Source organism: Ostrea edulis, chromosome 2, assembly GCF_947568905.1.
Source record: "Ostrea edulis chromosome 2, xbOstEdul1.1, whole genome shotgun sequence".
Classification (NCBI taxonomy): Eukaryota; Metazoa; Mollusca; class Bivalvia; order Ostreida; family Ostreidae; genus Ostrea; species Ostrea edulis.
Window position 1 is genome coordinate 41459949 of NC_079165.1, and position 16089 is coordinate 41476037.

Consider the following 16089-nt stretch of genomic DNA (forward strand, 5'->3'; position numbering starts at 1 on the left):
GAGTAAGTGCGCATCAGTTATATATATAGAAATAGGTATATATTGTATAATCCTGTCATTCCTAGAGAAAACAGATTTTGCTACCATTGTAAGACTAGTGCTTACGATGAAAAACATTCAAAGTTAACAAGGTTTTAAGCAGAAAAATATAGTCAGAGATACAATTAAATATCTATATTTCCAATGTTTTTGACTTCGATATATTTACCATTTCGCTATATCCCTATGCGCGTATGAATCTTGATAAATATAGTACCACTACACTAACGGCTGGGAAATTCAACAGAAATGAAAGTAAAACGTCAATATGAAAAATGAATTTCATTTTTAAAAATACACGAGAGTATGAACAGCAACGCTTCACGCTAGCAAATACTTTTCATGAAACACTAACGTGCTGGCGTATTTAGCGACGCAGTTCATACCCTCATGAAATTAATTTCTTAGATATGTTCAGTTATAAGTTAAAATATCAAGCTCAAACAAAAGGTCATCCAGTAAAGAAAATCATACTCCATCTTTTCAGTGTGTGTGTGTGTGTGTGTGTGTACCAATGAAATGCGGAAAGGCAAAGGTACAAAAGAGCGAAGACGAAGGGAAGCTCAAATGAGCGAATGGTTTGGTCAGAATACCTTAAGGAATTTGGAATTTCCATTTCAGCGATTCTTGCAAGCGCATTTGAAATCAAATCCGAAATGGGATAAAAATACACTACAATATCTTGTCACTGAAATGGGATAAAAATATACGCTGTACTACAATATCTTGTACGCAAGGAATTTCGTAAATTTTGCTCTAGTGGCATTGAGGAGTTGCAACCAAGATCAGTATGCAATGTTTCATTAAATATACGATCTATTTATATGCGCACATTAAATTACATGCATGTTGAACATACAAAGAAAACGGTAAGTTACTTTAGCACATCCCCGTTGCAACTCTGGGAAGGAATAATAAATCAGAATTTAATCCCTAAAATAGACCAGATACTTTTTCACACTGAATCTAAATTAACTCAGCACTGACTATATTATCTATGAACCCTAGTTTTTTGTTTTTTTTACTAGTCCAACTGAAACTGTGTAATGTTTTTATGAACCCCAAAATTATATGGAGCGCCGAATTAACATAAACTCAAATAATTGAAGATATCTTCAATTATTTGAAGATATCATCAATTCATTTGATGCGCACAACAATTGAATTAAAGATCTCTTCAAATAATTAATGATATCTTAAATTCTGAATTATTGCGCGCATTAATTGAATTGATGATAGCATTAATTCTTCAGATGAATTGATGCGCGCTATAATTGAATTAATGATCTCTTGATGTTCAATTTATATTTTTTGTACATTAATTTTCTACAATATTATATTGTTATATTTTTAAGGAGAAGAACTCGTAAGTTATTTGAACTTGTTTCTGATCCTTTTGTATATCATGTATGTACAATAAAATATGTTCAAAACAATCATCTGAATAGAGCAATAATTCTTTTAGAGAGAGCAACTATATAATTAAAGATATCTTCAATTCAACATATCCACAATTGAATTAATGCTATCTTTAATTGAATTGTTGCTCTCTTTAAAAGAATTGATGGCGCATTAATTCCTTATACAAAAGCATGGTAAAGGATTTAAAGATATCTTCAATTGAATTAAAGAGATCATCAAATTATTTATACCGAGCTGTAAATTAATAATTGCGAGCAATATTTCTACTAAATTTATGCTCTCATCAATTGAATTGAACAGAGCAATAATTGAATTAATGCGCGCATCAAATCTATTATTGATCTCATTAATTCAATTAATGTGCACATCAATTGAATTGAGGAGAGCAATAAATGAATTAATGCGCGCATTAAATCAATTATTGCTCTCATTAATTCAATTGATGTGCGCATTAATTCAATTGATGAGAGCAAAAATTGAATTGAAGCGCGCATTCATTCGTTTGATGAGAGCAATGATTGATTTAATGCGCTCATTAACTCAATTAAAGAGCAATAATTGAATTGATGATATCCTCAAATAATTGAAGATATCTTCAACTATTTGAGTTTATGTTAATTTGGCACTCCATAAAATTATGTGACTTGTATGTATAGAAAATTTCTGCTACTTAATCCGTTGCAGTGAAAGAAACCCTATTTTGAAAATTAATTTTTGAGATAATTTTGTTGAGAATTATCTAATGGCAGGTCAACACTCCTCTGTATTCTTTGAATGACAAGAACAGTATCTCAGCACTTAGTGAACCTCTCAGCAAAGCACACGCCCCATTCGATTAGTTTAAAAAAATAGCTCACTAAACTCTAGCTTGATTTTCAATGTGCAATGTATCATATGCAAGGTTCCTTAATAGGAATAATACAAATTAATATATAGTATATAATATATTTCATATTTATTGTATATAAGTGTAAGAGTTCCACATTAAAGATTATACAATATCAAAACATAACAAGGAAAGGTCACAACAACATATTAAAAAACAGCTGGCAGAAAATTAGGGAATCAAAGGGAGGTAATTCATTGAATCACAAATCACAACCTTACATCGAGAGAATCAATAATAAAGTTACAAACAAATAGATTTATTTCTTAATCATAAACAGCAAGATTTTCATATCTTTCTTTACTACAAATAAAAGTACAAAATACAAATATGAGCTGACAAATAAGATATGTTATATAAGCAAAAATCAACTGAGCTGCAAAAAATGCTGGTAACAAAATGAGCAGGTTTAAATATATTTTTTATCACAGATATACTGCATCACTAAGAAACATGCTTTAAAATTAGATGCTTCAGAAGAACTTTGGCACGCCCGATCAACTAAAGACAATGTATATGCAATGGCTGGGTTTTCCACAGTAAAATTGTCACTTTGTTAAATCACACATTGCTTTAGAAAAAATGGATATTGATTTAATTATCAATACATGTGTATTTAGCTTATAATTATATAAATATCTTCCCTCACTCCCTCTGTTTTACTTATTTTTCTTGATTTGTTTTATTTTTCTTGTGTTTGAACTTGCACAAATTAAGTGGTACTCATTAAATTTGGAGGTTTTTTTAACCCCCCCCCCCCCCCCCCCCCGAATGATCAACCTTCAGATCTCATCGAGAAATAAGAATATATGTTAATGATAAATATTCACTCTTATCTACATGATAATATAAATAAGCATATTAATTCTTACAAAGCATTCCTGAGTAACATTAAAAATCATTTAGACAGGCTGAAAATATTACTCATATTAATCTTAGAAAATACAATTTGAAATTAAATAATCAGAAGCTGAATAACTCTGATACAGTTGTACATTATGGCAAAAGCATAGCTAAGAATAATAAATAGAATAGATAAGAATAATAAATGTGAATCTTATACAGTAGCGAAACAACCCTAACATTGACGTGGGTATGTATGTGGGTTATTTTGTTTCTTGTGAGCTTTATGCACATGAATTGGGGGTGTAAAAAGAACTAGTAAGAAACATTACTGACATGTCAAGTCCTGTAAGTTCTCTTGCAAACCATGACAACCATGACAACCATGGAATCATTATTTTTCTGGGGTTCAAAGTCCGTTGATATTAGATTTTTCTCTAGTTTTTCATCTTTTACTGTTTATAAGTAATTGTCAATTTGATGGTACTTCGATGGTTCAGTACTTTGAACCCCTAAAAATTGAACCACCATGAATAATAATGAATTCACCATACAATATAATCATCATACATGATTCATTGGGTATCATTGCAGAATGAATAATCTAGAAGTAAATCACGGTCAGTTAATCCTGCTATATGACAAGAGTTGGGTGTTTTCCAAGGCGTCCCTGCGACATCATCACATTTGCCTCAAAACGTGAGGCTCCAGCGTTAGGGGTGGCCGGAAGGGACTGAGAAGTAGGTGCAGGAGGATCTGAGGAAATTGGTGCAGGATTAAGAGTTTGTGGTAGAGGGTAAAAAGCTTGCACATTTTCTCTTCTAGCTTTCTGCTGGGCTACTCGCTGTTTGGCCTCCATTAGTCTGTCATTGGCTTCCTGAAGCATTCGCGCATCTAGAGCATTCTTTGTCATAGCAGATTCTGTCTGACGCATCAACTGTCTGTGTTCTAAATATTTCTTCACTACATCCTGCTGCTCCATCTTAGATGACCTATGACCTTGTACTGTATCTGATTTTTCATTGTACATGTCTTCTTGTTTAGCTTGTTTGTCATGACGCATTAAAGCATTGGCAACAGAGGTATGCTGATTACTGAACTCTGTTATGAAAGTAAAATCAGCTTTTACAGAGCGAGTCATATCAGAGGACCTGGTTTTGAAATCTTGTTTGCGATCCAGATAACTTAACCTCTTCATTTCCCTCTGTTCTAAAGCATCCAACATTCTAGCTTTCTCTTGGTCCCTCTTCTTCAGAGCCTGGTTTCTCTTCTCATCTTGAAACAATCGAATCCTCTCTTTTGCTCGATCCCTTTCATCCCTTAAGTTTAAGATGTGTTCCATCTTGGCAGCAGCCCTTTCTGCCTTCTCTCTATCTTGATATGCTTGATGAACTGCCAGTAAACTGGATATACCCATAGTTCCATGCACTCTTGAAAATATTCTCTGATCTGTTGTGACTGTTTTACGAGGTGTAATCTTTGGTTTTGGAGCATCTCTGGCTCGAATGTGGATTACGTCTTCTGCATCTCGGACTAGCCTTCCTGCTTCCTGTTTTTCCAGTATCATTTCAGTTGTAGCATCAACAAAAGACAATTCTGGCTTCATTCCTCTCAGACGGTACTCTGTAATTGGTATCTCCTCTCCTGAAACTTCAGATGGTACATCATTCTTATCCGATTCCACAACAGGACCAAAAAATTGTTTCACACTCTTCAAAATTTTTCTCTGAGGTTCCTTCTTCTTTTTCCTTCTGCTACGTCTTGTGTCTAGTCTTGCTGATCCTATCTTATCCAATGTCGAATCTGGTAAAATTGTTTCTATTGCAATTGCTTCATCATACAAAGTAGAAAATGTCCCACTTTGAAGCTTGGCAAGATTTATCAGAAGATTCTTCCTTTTTCTGGGTACCTCCACATCTTGTGGAACAGGAGTTAGTGAATCAGTCGGGGTCATGGGAGGTTCTAGTCCAACCTGTAAATAAAGTGAAAGCTGTGAAAGTGAATAGCACTAAACAGTAAGATTAACTTGCACACATGACATTTATTACATAAATCTAACATTGTGCAAACTTTGTAAAATTTACCTCTCTGGCATATGAAGCTGTTGTCAAACTCTCACTAGGAGCAGTTGATTCCGGTCTGGTCCTTGATATAAGGTCTAAATCCAGGTTATTAAAATTTGAATCCTGAAGGATAGCGTGGTTGAGGTCTGGGGAAGAACTTGGGGGTGGGGGAATGTGGGACTCCTGGTTTATGTTGGGTAGCTGTAAACCTGATGATGTTGTTTTGGGCCTTTTGGTCAAATGACCCAGCCTAAGAAAAATGCAAAAGCAATTGTTTTCTTAACTACTGCATATTTAACATATATATATGTAATAAATCTAAATGTAAATCTCATGTTAAAGACTTAAACCCAATCAACTGAAATGCTTTAATACAATGGGAAGAACAAACTTCACCTAACTTTATTAATGTATATACATTTGTAAACTTGGAGTCCAGAGTATAAAGGTTGACATGAGAATACAAAAACAATCTGAAATGAAATGTGTACTGAAACTAACCTTTTTCGAGTGAGGAAGCCTCTGATAAATCTCTGGATGATGAGGACTGGGGAATGATGTGCCTGAATGTCATTAATGGTGGCAATTACCAACATACAGACATGTTTCTCTTCTTCATATGTGGTGTTCTTCAAAATAAACAAAATCATGTTCAAGGGAGATAACCATACTCTACACCGCAACAGTGAACATTCTGCTCTCATGAATAATTATACATACAGCAAATTAATATATTTTCATTAAGTACAAACGGATTCCTGAAATTCATTATAAGTGTGTGTCTTTTGTATAAAGAATTTGAAGGAAAATAGAATTTGATGATATAATTTAGTCAGTTATACATGATAATATGATGAAAGTTAAATAGTAATGTGATTGTATTTAATTATTTTCAAAATACAAGATAAAGTGTCTATAGCAGGAGAAACTCCGAGAAAGAGAGAATATATATATACATATTTATAATATTGTTTTACTTTACTTCCCATATAGCACACTTATTGTAACAGTACATTTCCAATCAGTATTGTGATGAAAATTCAATACCTATGTCAATGTAGAAACCCTTTACATGTACGTGTATATGGTACACATGTGTAAATTGTATCATGTAGTTATAATAATGATTAATCGTTAATTTGTATATGCCCCCTGAGGGCCCTTGATTGGTGAATAAATAAATATAATAATAATAATATATATATATATATATATATATATATATATATATATATATATATATATATATATATATCTGCAACTGATTTACCTCTGGAGTGGGAGGACACAAATTGATCCTGAATGCTGGGTTCAATGTTCCAAACTGCCCACCAAACATAGCATCTTCTATGATCTCTTCATCAGAAATCACATAGTGATCCAAGGCCTTCAGTGACCAAATACTATTGGCAACATGGTGTCTGTAGTTTTTCTTTAAGCTTAGGGGTGTGTCGTAGAGGGTGAGGGCTAAAAGCTTTGGGCAAGTGGCAAGACTCTGTAACGTTTCATATCGTCCCAGTGGGTTGTCATGAAGAAATAAAATTTCAAGCTTTCTCATACCTGACCAGAATGGAATCCCAGGGATTTCTGACAACTACAAAATATGAGATATTAATAATTCTGTCAAATTAGAGTACAATGTAACTTCAGTTTCTTCTCCTACATTTTACTATTATCAATTCAAAGTTTAAAGTCTAATGGGAAAAAATCAATAGAATAAAAAACATTATTCTAAACTTCTTATCTAATGCATATTTTTAATGTACAAGTTACGGATATTTTTAAATGGTTCTCTTGAATGTATAGTATTATAAATTGATTCTATACTGTTCTGATAAAGCTTTAATGATACTTGTATGGTGATGTACCTGATTGCTGTGAAGATCTAATTTCACTAAATGATGACATGACATCAGGCCATCAATCCTTGTCAAGAAGTTGTTATTCAAAATACATATTCTGAGGTTAATGCAGCTTGATATTTCTCCTACTTTTCTCAGATGAACACCACACAACTTGATGAGCCTTAAATGATGCAGATCCTTATATCTATAATTACTCCTTTTAATACATTCCTCTATCAAGTACTCCTGAGTTGGGACTCTGAAGTAACCCCGCTCCTCAGCCTGTTTGATGGCCTGTTCTTCCCTCTGTTTGTAATATTTATTTAGTAGCAAGTTGGTTGGCTCTTTAACATTTTCGTGGAGTTTTCCAAACTTCGACCAATCTGGAATGCTGACCATGATGTCTCTAAACTGCTATTCTCAATTCGTTAAACAATCTTCTAAATGAATTATTGGATTTCATATCACCATTGCTTACTTATCTTTTCTGCAATAAAAATGGTATATAAATAATAGAAAAATAACATTATGAATCATGTAACTGTTGCCATTTTGATATTTGGAATTTGCTAATCAGAGAAAATAATGCACCGTTTTCCTTTAAATGCTGGCATACTACAATTATAAACATACTTCTGTCAATATTAAGAGTGAATGAAAACAGATCGTTAGAGGACGTACCTCGTTGACTCATGAATACACAGTAAATAGTTAGCCTAAATATACATTACGCATAAATTCACTTTAAAATCTGTATGTTTTAGGACAACCCGTAACATGTGTTTGTTTTATTCACTTAAACCAAAACTGTCCATATTGCATACCAAACCCTGTAGAATAAATGGATCCTGTCATCACTTTCTCGAATTCCATTCCAATGTCCGCCATTTGTAAACGTTTCCCACAACAACGGAAATCCTTTATTCGGTATACCTCTAAATTTATTACCATTGACTTGAAGATAACTTCCGATGCCCCCATTATTGGAGGGAAAAATGTCTGCCCCCTTTAGCAGTGGTCGAATTTTATGTAATATATCCGAGATACGGTTAGATAGGATTCTTGTTAGTGGTCAGTCATTCAGGTATGCATAATATACGATACCGTAGTTCTGAATAATCTCGATTTTAATCAATCAAAGACGTATTTCATATATCATTAAATGTTTCGAAGAGGAAATTCGAATGTAAATAAGACTATATATACAAATAGAACTAAGCAAACCGTAGGAATCTTGTAATAATTTTGAAGATCAGCAAGGCTTTCTTGAGTTAGAATTAATAAAATTTAATAACAATAAGCAAGCATTCTATAATTTCTTCTCTTTTTCCACTCATATACATGTACAGGTGTTTAGGTTTAATCATCATGAATAGAACATGCATCTAACCTTATACATATGTAAAAGTTGATTATTTACGTATGTATTAGATTAGATGTGTATTCATATGTTAAATCCCATGCACCTGTGCTCATATGTGGGATGCAGGCTCTGACATAGAAGCGTTGGTAGACCGTGGTAGAGCTGTTAAGTAAATTTAAAAAAAGAGAAGAATTTGTGTATATTTACATCAGTCAATAGCTGCTGGATAACTCTCTTGAATGCCTCTAGAGAGTTGCAGGTTATGGCTTCCTTGAACAGGGAGTCCCATACTCGTATTGAGGAAGGAAAAATTAAGTGGAGGATAAATCTTGAATTTTTTAAGTCACGAGACACAGTTAGCATACTTAATGATTCTAATGATCCAGCGCACTTGGGTTAATCAGCGATGACCAGTGACACACTTGATTGTGAGCAAGAATACGCAAGATCGCGACTACTTTTTCCGTCTTGGTTTTAATTTTTACTTACCCCTTTCAAAGTCTCGCGAGACCCAGAGCATGCGAGAATTTGGGCATGTTCGTAAATAATACCAGTTCTGCAACTTTTGTCGTGATCGATTCACCCGATTTTAACAATGGTGCACTATCATTGCATTGCATTAGACTGTAGTAATGCTTCAAGAAGAAACATAATACGCAGAGATATCCACAAATGTTAGATTTTAATGGAAATGTGGTAGATTTTTTCCCCACTGCTGTCAGCCAGGAAATTCCTAAAGCCGAGAAGAACTTGCGTCAAAATATATAGCTTCACGAGCTAAATTCAGAAGTTCATTTTTCCTGTATCCAGACGATTTTACACACCTTTCATTTAAAAATGCTTTTAATTGCGGAAAGCACATTGATGTTAAATCGTCTTCTGATCCCATGTTTTGAATAAACAAAAAATGCCCAAGAACGACACGCATTTCCGGACTTCTTTACAAGAGAGTTCCGCTAACTCGGTATTTACGATCTTGCGTATTGTGCACGCATCCTTCCGGGTAGCCGATTGAGCTTGAAAATTTTTGATAGGCGAGGGAGGGCGGCTTCAAGCTGGTGTCCTTGGAGACAGTAGCATCATGAGTAGCTTATTCTAAGACATAATGTTTTCAATCCAGGTACACTGGTGGAATGAACATGATTTGTAAATGTGTTGGTTATTTCTATGCCGAATAATGTTTATACAATAGGTCGACATTTTCATTACTGTACTGTAATCGGGTCACTTGATTCTTGGCGCATCGTCGGGTATACCTGGCTTAGTTCGATTTAGCTGGATTTTTATCAGAATCAAGTATGCTAAGTATATGGTTGATACATTAAAACATGTTATGATTGTAATATACAAATACATGTATAACCATTTGATAAGCCCATAGTCCACCTGCTGTTGTCTAGTTCAAAATGTGGTATCAATAAATCAAATGCAAGATTTTAACTTTTAATTAATAATTATGATTATTTGTCAGTGTGTCATATTGATATACATGTAATTAAATCGATAAATAATTTCATTTAAATATTAGATATACAGAGTTTTTGCATTTTAGTGCAATTATATGTAGATAAAAATATTTTTGTAGATGGAAAGAAGAAAAGCCAGGATTTTGGACGGGTGTTTTATATGACAGAATATGGAAATTGTGGCAATCAGAAACTGCAATCTTTTACCAAATCTTTGGCAACAGTAAAACACAATCAGAGTCGGCAAGTGATATCGTGAAAACATCAGGTGCTGTCAAAAGATCAGAACTAATCCCCAAAGTCATAAAGGACTCCGAATTGAAGGAAAAAATACTCACAAATTCAATATCAGAAGAATTAAGAACATATGAAAATATTTATGAAGAGTTGATTAAGGATTACTTCCAACTAAATGTAAACATAGCAACACTATATGAAAAATGGTCAGAACTTGATTCCAATTTTCAGTTTATTTCTGCCAAATTTGAAGGAATAAGGATGTTACGTCAGGATCCTGTAGAAAATTTGTTCTCGTTCATTTGTTCATCGAATAATCATATCTCAAGAATTTCATCTATGATAGAGAAGCTTTGTGAAAATTATGGAAGAGCTGTTGGACAGTTAGATGGGAAGACTTACTTTAGTTTTCCCACAGTTTCTGAGATGTCTGATGAAGGAGTCGAGAGTGAGTTACGGAACCTAGGATTTGGATATAGGTAAAGTGCACCTCAGTAATAGGAGAGAATTCTAAAATTTTGTACACTGTCTCAAAGTGATTTTGATCTATTATGTTATGATACCCATTTTGTTTAGGGCTGAAACGATTCACCGAAATATCGATACTGTTCATTATAAACGCTCGATTCAATGTACGATTCATTGCCTCGATTTTCGGTTCGATACGTTTAGTACATAATGGTTCAGTAAAATACATCAGGCTTGGCCTGTACTTATTATTTTTTACCAGCGTGAGGGACAAAATAGCATTGAATAAAGTTCAGAATGTTGTTTGCCTTGAGGTTGACGAAAATGATAATGAACTTTATCAGTTTAAACTACAGGCCAGTACAGGGCCAACAGGCATCTTACAGTTTGACAACATTTTGCTTTAAAAATCAAGATCCTGATTCTTGGTAATTAATTTTTTCTTCAATGTTATTTTTGGTTTCTCCTGTAAATTGCATCACATTGAAAATATTGAATCGTGGCATAAGAATTGCAATATGTATCGTATCGTGAAGAGGGGTATCGTTTAAGCCCTAATTTTGTTACATTTTGTTCAAAGTTACATGTACATACAGTAAAACATGAATATAGTAAACCTCCAGGCACATCAAAATAGAGTTGATTATAAGCAAACTTCATTATATCCAATGAATTGTTATTTTTCTCTCATAGGGGAATATATATTAAAGCATGAATTTATTGTAAGAATGTTTGCTGTACAGCATTGTACACTATAAGAGGAAGAAAAAAAAAACCGTTTTATCTCAATTACATTTATTAATATAATGTCATTATAAGTAAGCATTCATATCTATTTATAATCATTTCAGGGCAAAATATATCAATAAGAGTGCAAGACAGATTTTGGATAAAGGGGGCGAGACTTGGCTGAAATCTTTAAGAGGAAGGCCATATGATGAAGCAAAGAAAGAGTTAATGACCTTGAATGGAGTGGGAGCAAAGGTAACCCATATTACTGGACATTATTCTCTTAGATCTGCTCATATATTATTAATGATGTATCATCATTGTTCCATGCTTCCTGGTCTAATGGTAAAGAATATAAAATTTCAATATAATTCACTTTTTATAGGTAAACAACGCTCTTTAGATTCAATGCATTAACGGCACATTTTAAGATTCAGAATGACAGATTCGTTGGTTCACTGCTCTGTAACAGCTTGTGGTAGTTTTTTATAAGCATCAATGTATTTATCACTCAGGTGACCTCTTGCTATCCATTTCCATCTGCTGTCGTGTGTCATTCATTAACTAATTCTCAGAAAGTATGTGTCTAATGTTCACTAGAATTTGTTGATTAGCATCTTTCAGGATAGAGAAACAAAATCTGCGAATTATCCCATTTATCTCCCTTTGGGAACTAGAAATGTATGATAAAATGCTGGAAACATCCCGTTACTGTCGAATCACAGGCACTCGACGTTTTAACTATCTATAATAAAAAAAATTCGTTTTAACTATCTATAAAAAAAAAAAATTGTCTTCCTATAAACACAATATTTGTTGATAGGAAGATAATTTTTTTATTATAGATATTTAAACTGTCGAGAGCCTGTGTGTCGAATATTCTTTCTTTTTCAAGACCCTATTGACATAAAAGTAGGTCATACTTAAAACATTTGTTACAAAATTCATTTTATAAAGTGGAAATAAAACTTTTGATCACTTACATGTAATTTCCTTGGGAAATTTTGACACCAGTTTGGGAATTTCTGATGATTTTTGCAAGGGCAAACTGCCAAGATTCAATAAGAATTCTTGATACAGATATGAAAAACATTGCTCTTGGACATGTCACAGACAACTGTAGATATCATGAGCATGGAGGCCTCTTCCAAAAATATTGAAATTCATGGTCCCTTGGTCAGAGGATCAGATTCTTAGGGTGGGGCAACGTCAGAAACCCACGGTCGGTCACTCCGTAAACGGAGAGCGACTGACTGGGTTTCCGATGATGAGGGTGGGGCTAACCAGATCATATCATGAAAATGCATTTAATTAAAAAAAAATCTCTTTTAACTACTAAACTTGTAGCACACAAACTGGGTGTGTTGTTTCAACTTTGTTATTATAGTCATGGAGGCCTCTTAAAAAATTGGGGAAATCATGACCTCTGGGTTCATGCCTTAGGGATAGAAAAATTAATTGTGATACATGTGTTTTAATGATACACATCTGATCACAAACAGACTATGGTTTTAGTACCCCAGAAACAAGTAAGACTTATTTCTTGTTGTGTAGTATTAAATGAAGTGACTGTTCAGGCCTCTTGTTGTGTAGTATTAAATGAAGTGACTGTTAAGGCCTCTTGTTTCCTGGTCCTCTCTATCTTGATTGATCTGTAGGTAGCCGACTGTGTCTGTCTGATGTCTCTAGACAAGACAGAAGCGGTTCCAGTGGACACACATGTCTGGCAGATAGCAGCAAGGGGATACATGCCAAGGCTCTCTAAATGCAAATCTCTGACAGATAAACTCTACAATGAAATAGGTACGTAACAGTAGGAGACCCATGAAACACAGCATTCACGCCTAGACACTTGTCTGTCTCAAAAACTTTGGACCTCTTACAGCAACCTAATTCTTATGGTCAACATAATGTTGATTGACAACATGTAGCCTTGTAGTTCCACCATGCTTTCTTGATCATCTTCTTTTGAAAGCAGGATTACCCAAATATTTTGATGACTGTGGAAGAACTGAAGTTGTAAAACTTGTAATATCTGTTCCAAAAAATTATGATAAGTTGGCACTGGATTGAAATCATTTCAAAATATTTATTCATTCAAATATATTTACATTCATTGAATCTTTTCTTTTGAAATTGACATTGCTTTCATTTGCGACAATGAATGCATGTTTGTTGCAAACTAGTTCAATCCGTTTTTTTTAGTACCACCTGTCTGTGTAATTATTACCAAATATGGAGCGTCATTAAGGTCAAAGGGTGCATTGGCTGTTCTGTTTAACGTATGGTCAACCATATGAGATTTTAGTACTTAAAGGGACTGATTCACGATTTTCCCCAAAATTTTCTTTTTCACTTTTAGTGATCAAAATCTATTGTTTAATGTGTTCAAAAGAGTTCCTATAAAAATTAAGGTTATACATTATCACAGAAGCTCATTTTAGAGAGTTTAATATTTGTTTTGTAAACAGAGATTGCAGTATGTTATTGTTTACGAAATTTTCAAAAGAAATGGATATCGATCTGAATTTATTATATCTTTCACAGTTCAAGCATTTTTGGGGTAGATGTGTCCTCTAAAAGTAAAAATTTGTGACTATGCAAAATTAAGATGCTTTATATTACAAAATCAATATTTCACTTGTTTGTTTGTATACATAAAAAGATTCGAGTCTTTGTTTACATAACACAGATTTAAGGCTAAAATATTGCTTTTATTCTTGCATTCAGAAGGTCAAAATTTTGGCTGTCCACATTAAATGAGTTATAATGTTTACCATCAGAAAGGAAAAATATTTTTATCGAAAATCGTGAACCAGTCCCTTTAAATCTAGTACATATTTTAAAGCAATACATAAAAATATAAATCTAATAATTAAATGTCTTTTTTTGTTGTTTATAGGGTGATGAAGGTAGCAGTCATTGCAGAAAAAATTTTTTGCAAAGCTAGCTACCTTCATCACCCGATGAAACAACAAAGAAAGCATTCTATTGTTTAAGTAAATATAACTATACATGAATATTAAATTTTATATATCTTAAATTTGATATACTAGTACATTATGTACAATTCTACCAGAGCCTAATTTGATGACATGGTATTAGTAATACACATTTTATATACTGTAGGAGACCATTTTAGGACCCTCTGGGGGCCTTATGCTGGTTGGGCACAAGCTGTAAGTACCCAGTACACTCTTAACATATGAAGAGAGCGAGATACATTTTCAATGTCCATTTATTTCACAGACTGCTGAGGTGTAATTGTTTGTTTTCAGGTGCTTTTCACTGCAGATTTGAAGCAATTCAAAGAGAAAGATGCATCTCCTTCAAACGTAAACAACCGTTTACTATTATTATTAAACTACTATTTCAACGAGTTTGTAAATTTGAAAAGTTCAATTCTACTTCAACAGCTACTGCATTGAATAAGCTGAGATTAGTAAATATACATGTGCCGTCATATTAGAATTTAATTCTGCATGTTGCTTTTCCTTGTTCTAAGCAAGTTGCAGACATTTATAAGTGATATAGATGAATTGCAGTATAATGTAAATATTAAAACAACAGAAGTTAATACTTTATAATGGACAAAATGTCAATTATGATATTTTAAAAAGTATCTGATTTTTGTATTCAGAACCAAGCAGAGAAACCAGAAATTGGTACAAAAACTGAAAACTCTGCAAAAAAGAGAAAGGCTACAGCATCGAAATCTGAAGGAAACAGTGTGGAGAATTGTCTGGGAAAAGCAATCACAGCTCGAAAGAGGAAGCAGAAGAAATCTTGACATGATGCATCAGAATGGAACATCATCGCTGTTGTCTCTCTGCCATGTGAACAAACACAGAAAAGGAGAGGGAGATTTCCATGATATTTTGTATTACAAGTTGTCCTCATTATCAAAAAAACTATTTACAGTGTGTTTACTTATTTACATTTAAAATGTTTTCCCTGCAACAGCCCTTAGAAGCTGCAATGAGTTTGTTACCCAATATACTACATCAGCATGTAATTTCTCGCTTTCATGCAAATCAGCAACTTGTCATGACATCAGTGGGCAGGGACTATGGAAATTAACATGGAATGCCATGTGTATTTCAATTTCTATTAGGCTGTATTTTTAAGATGTTGATTTTATATTTTCATTTTTATTTCAATTATAAATTTATATAAGGAATCGCAATTATCAGCTCTGCATTATTCTTCAACATATGATGAATAAAATTGTTAATGAATACATATGTTTGGCTTTTGTAAAAGAAATCAAAATTGATTGAGCAGGAAAATTCAATAACAGGATAAACTCATTTCAAGTGGACTGCGACTGCTTTGAACCATAGATTCACAGCAAGGCTGATGAAATACTTGTACTTACAATAGCCAGCACATCACTTTATATTCTGTCAACTGCTGCCAGCAGAGAATGTGAATATAAAAGATGAAGGCAATGTTTGATTGACTGACCTTAATGTCTAATGGAACAAAGTTTTCTAAGTTCCTAGCTATTGAGGATTTAAAGAATATTGGGGACAATTTTGTGGTTTGACCATACTATCCACAACAAAATCTTTACATGGTTTATATAGCTTTCACAATATATACAAAATAATTCAGATTTGGTGAGATGTACAGTCAAACTTTCAGGTCAGTGCAAGTTGGAAGTCCAGTTGCCACAATGGGACTTGTAGATATATTAACAAAATACAAATTCAGTGTTGAACAGAAG

At 33.5% G+C, this 16089-nt stretch overlaps 2 protein-coding genes across 2 annotated transcripts; one reads left to right on the forward strand and one right to left on the reverse strand.

The window, feature by feature from the left end:
* Positions 1-2394: 2394 nt before the first annotated feature.
* On the reverse strand, positions 2395-8016 carry LOC125681742 (uncharacterized). The gene is made up of 6 exons (XM_048921941.2): positions 7922-8016; positions 7122-7584; positions 6524-6847; positions 5755-5882; positions 5275-5503; positions 2395-5162 (listed from the first exon to the last, which is right to left on the reverse strand). The coding sequence occupies exons 2-6, from the start codon at positions 7494-7496 to the stop codon at positions 3825-3827; spliced, it is 2394 nt and encodes a 797-aa protein (XP_048777898.1). The 5' UTR covers positions 7497-7584; positions 7922-8016; the 3' UTR covers positions 2395-3824.
* A 38-nt stretch (positions 8017-8054) lies between these two features.
* Positions 8055-15598, forward strand: LOC125682007 (N-glycosylase/DNA lyase-like). Its single transcript, XM_048922378.2, has 7 exons — positions 8055-8181; positions 10046-10642; positions 11483-11615; positions 13019-13163; positions 14490-14539; positions 14639-14695; positions 15001-15598. Exons 1-7 carry the CDS (start codon positions 8069-8071, stop codon positions 15148-15150), a joined length of 1245 nt encoding a protein of 414 aa, XP_048778335.2. The 5' UTR covers positions 8055-8068; the 3' UTR covers positions 15151-15598.
* The last annotated feature ends 491 nt before the right edge of the window (positions 15599-16089 follow it).

Excerpts from the sequence above, each read along its gene's own strand:
- LOC125681742 (XM_048921941.2), bottom strand. The coding sequence starts at position 7,496 with ATGGTCAGCATTCCAGATTGGTCGAAGTTTGGAAAACTCCACGAAAAT. Across the intron at positions 5,883-6,523 it reads TGTGTCCTCCCACTCCAGAG|AACACCACATATGAAGAAGA; the intron begins GTAAATCAGTTG and ends TTTATTTTGAAG. Across the intron at positions 5,504-5,754 it reads GGCTTCCTCACTCGAAAAAG|GCTGGGTCATTTGACCAAAA; the intron begins GTTAGTTTCAGT and ends CATTTTTCTTAG.
- LOC125682007 (XM_048922378.2), top strand. The coding sequence starts at position 8,069 with ATGCCCCCATTATTGGAGGGAAAAATGTCTGCCCCCTTTAGCAGTGGT. Across the intron at positions 10,643-11,482 it reads AACCTAGGATTTGGATATAG|GGCAAAATATATCAATAAGA; the intron begins GTAAAGTGCACC and ends TAATCATTTCAG. Across the intron at positions 14,540-14,638 it reads ATGCTGGTTGGGCACAAGCT|GTGCTTTTCACTGCAGATTT; the intron begins GTAAGTACCCAG and ends GTTTGTTTTCAG.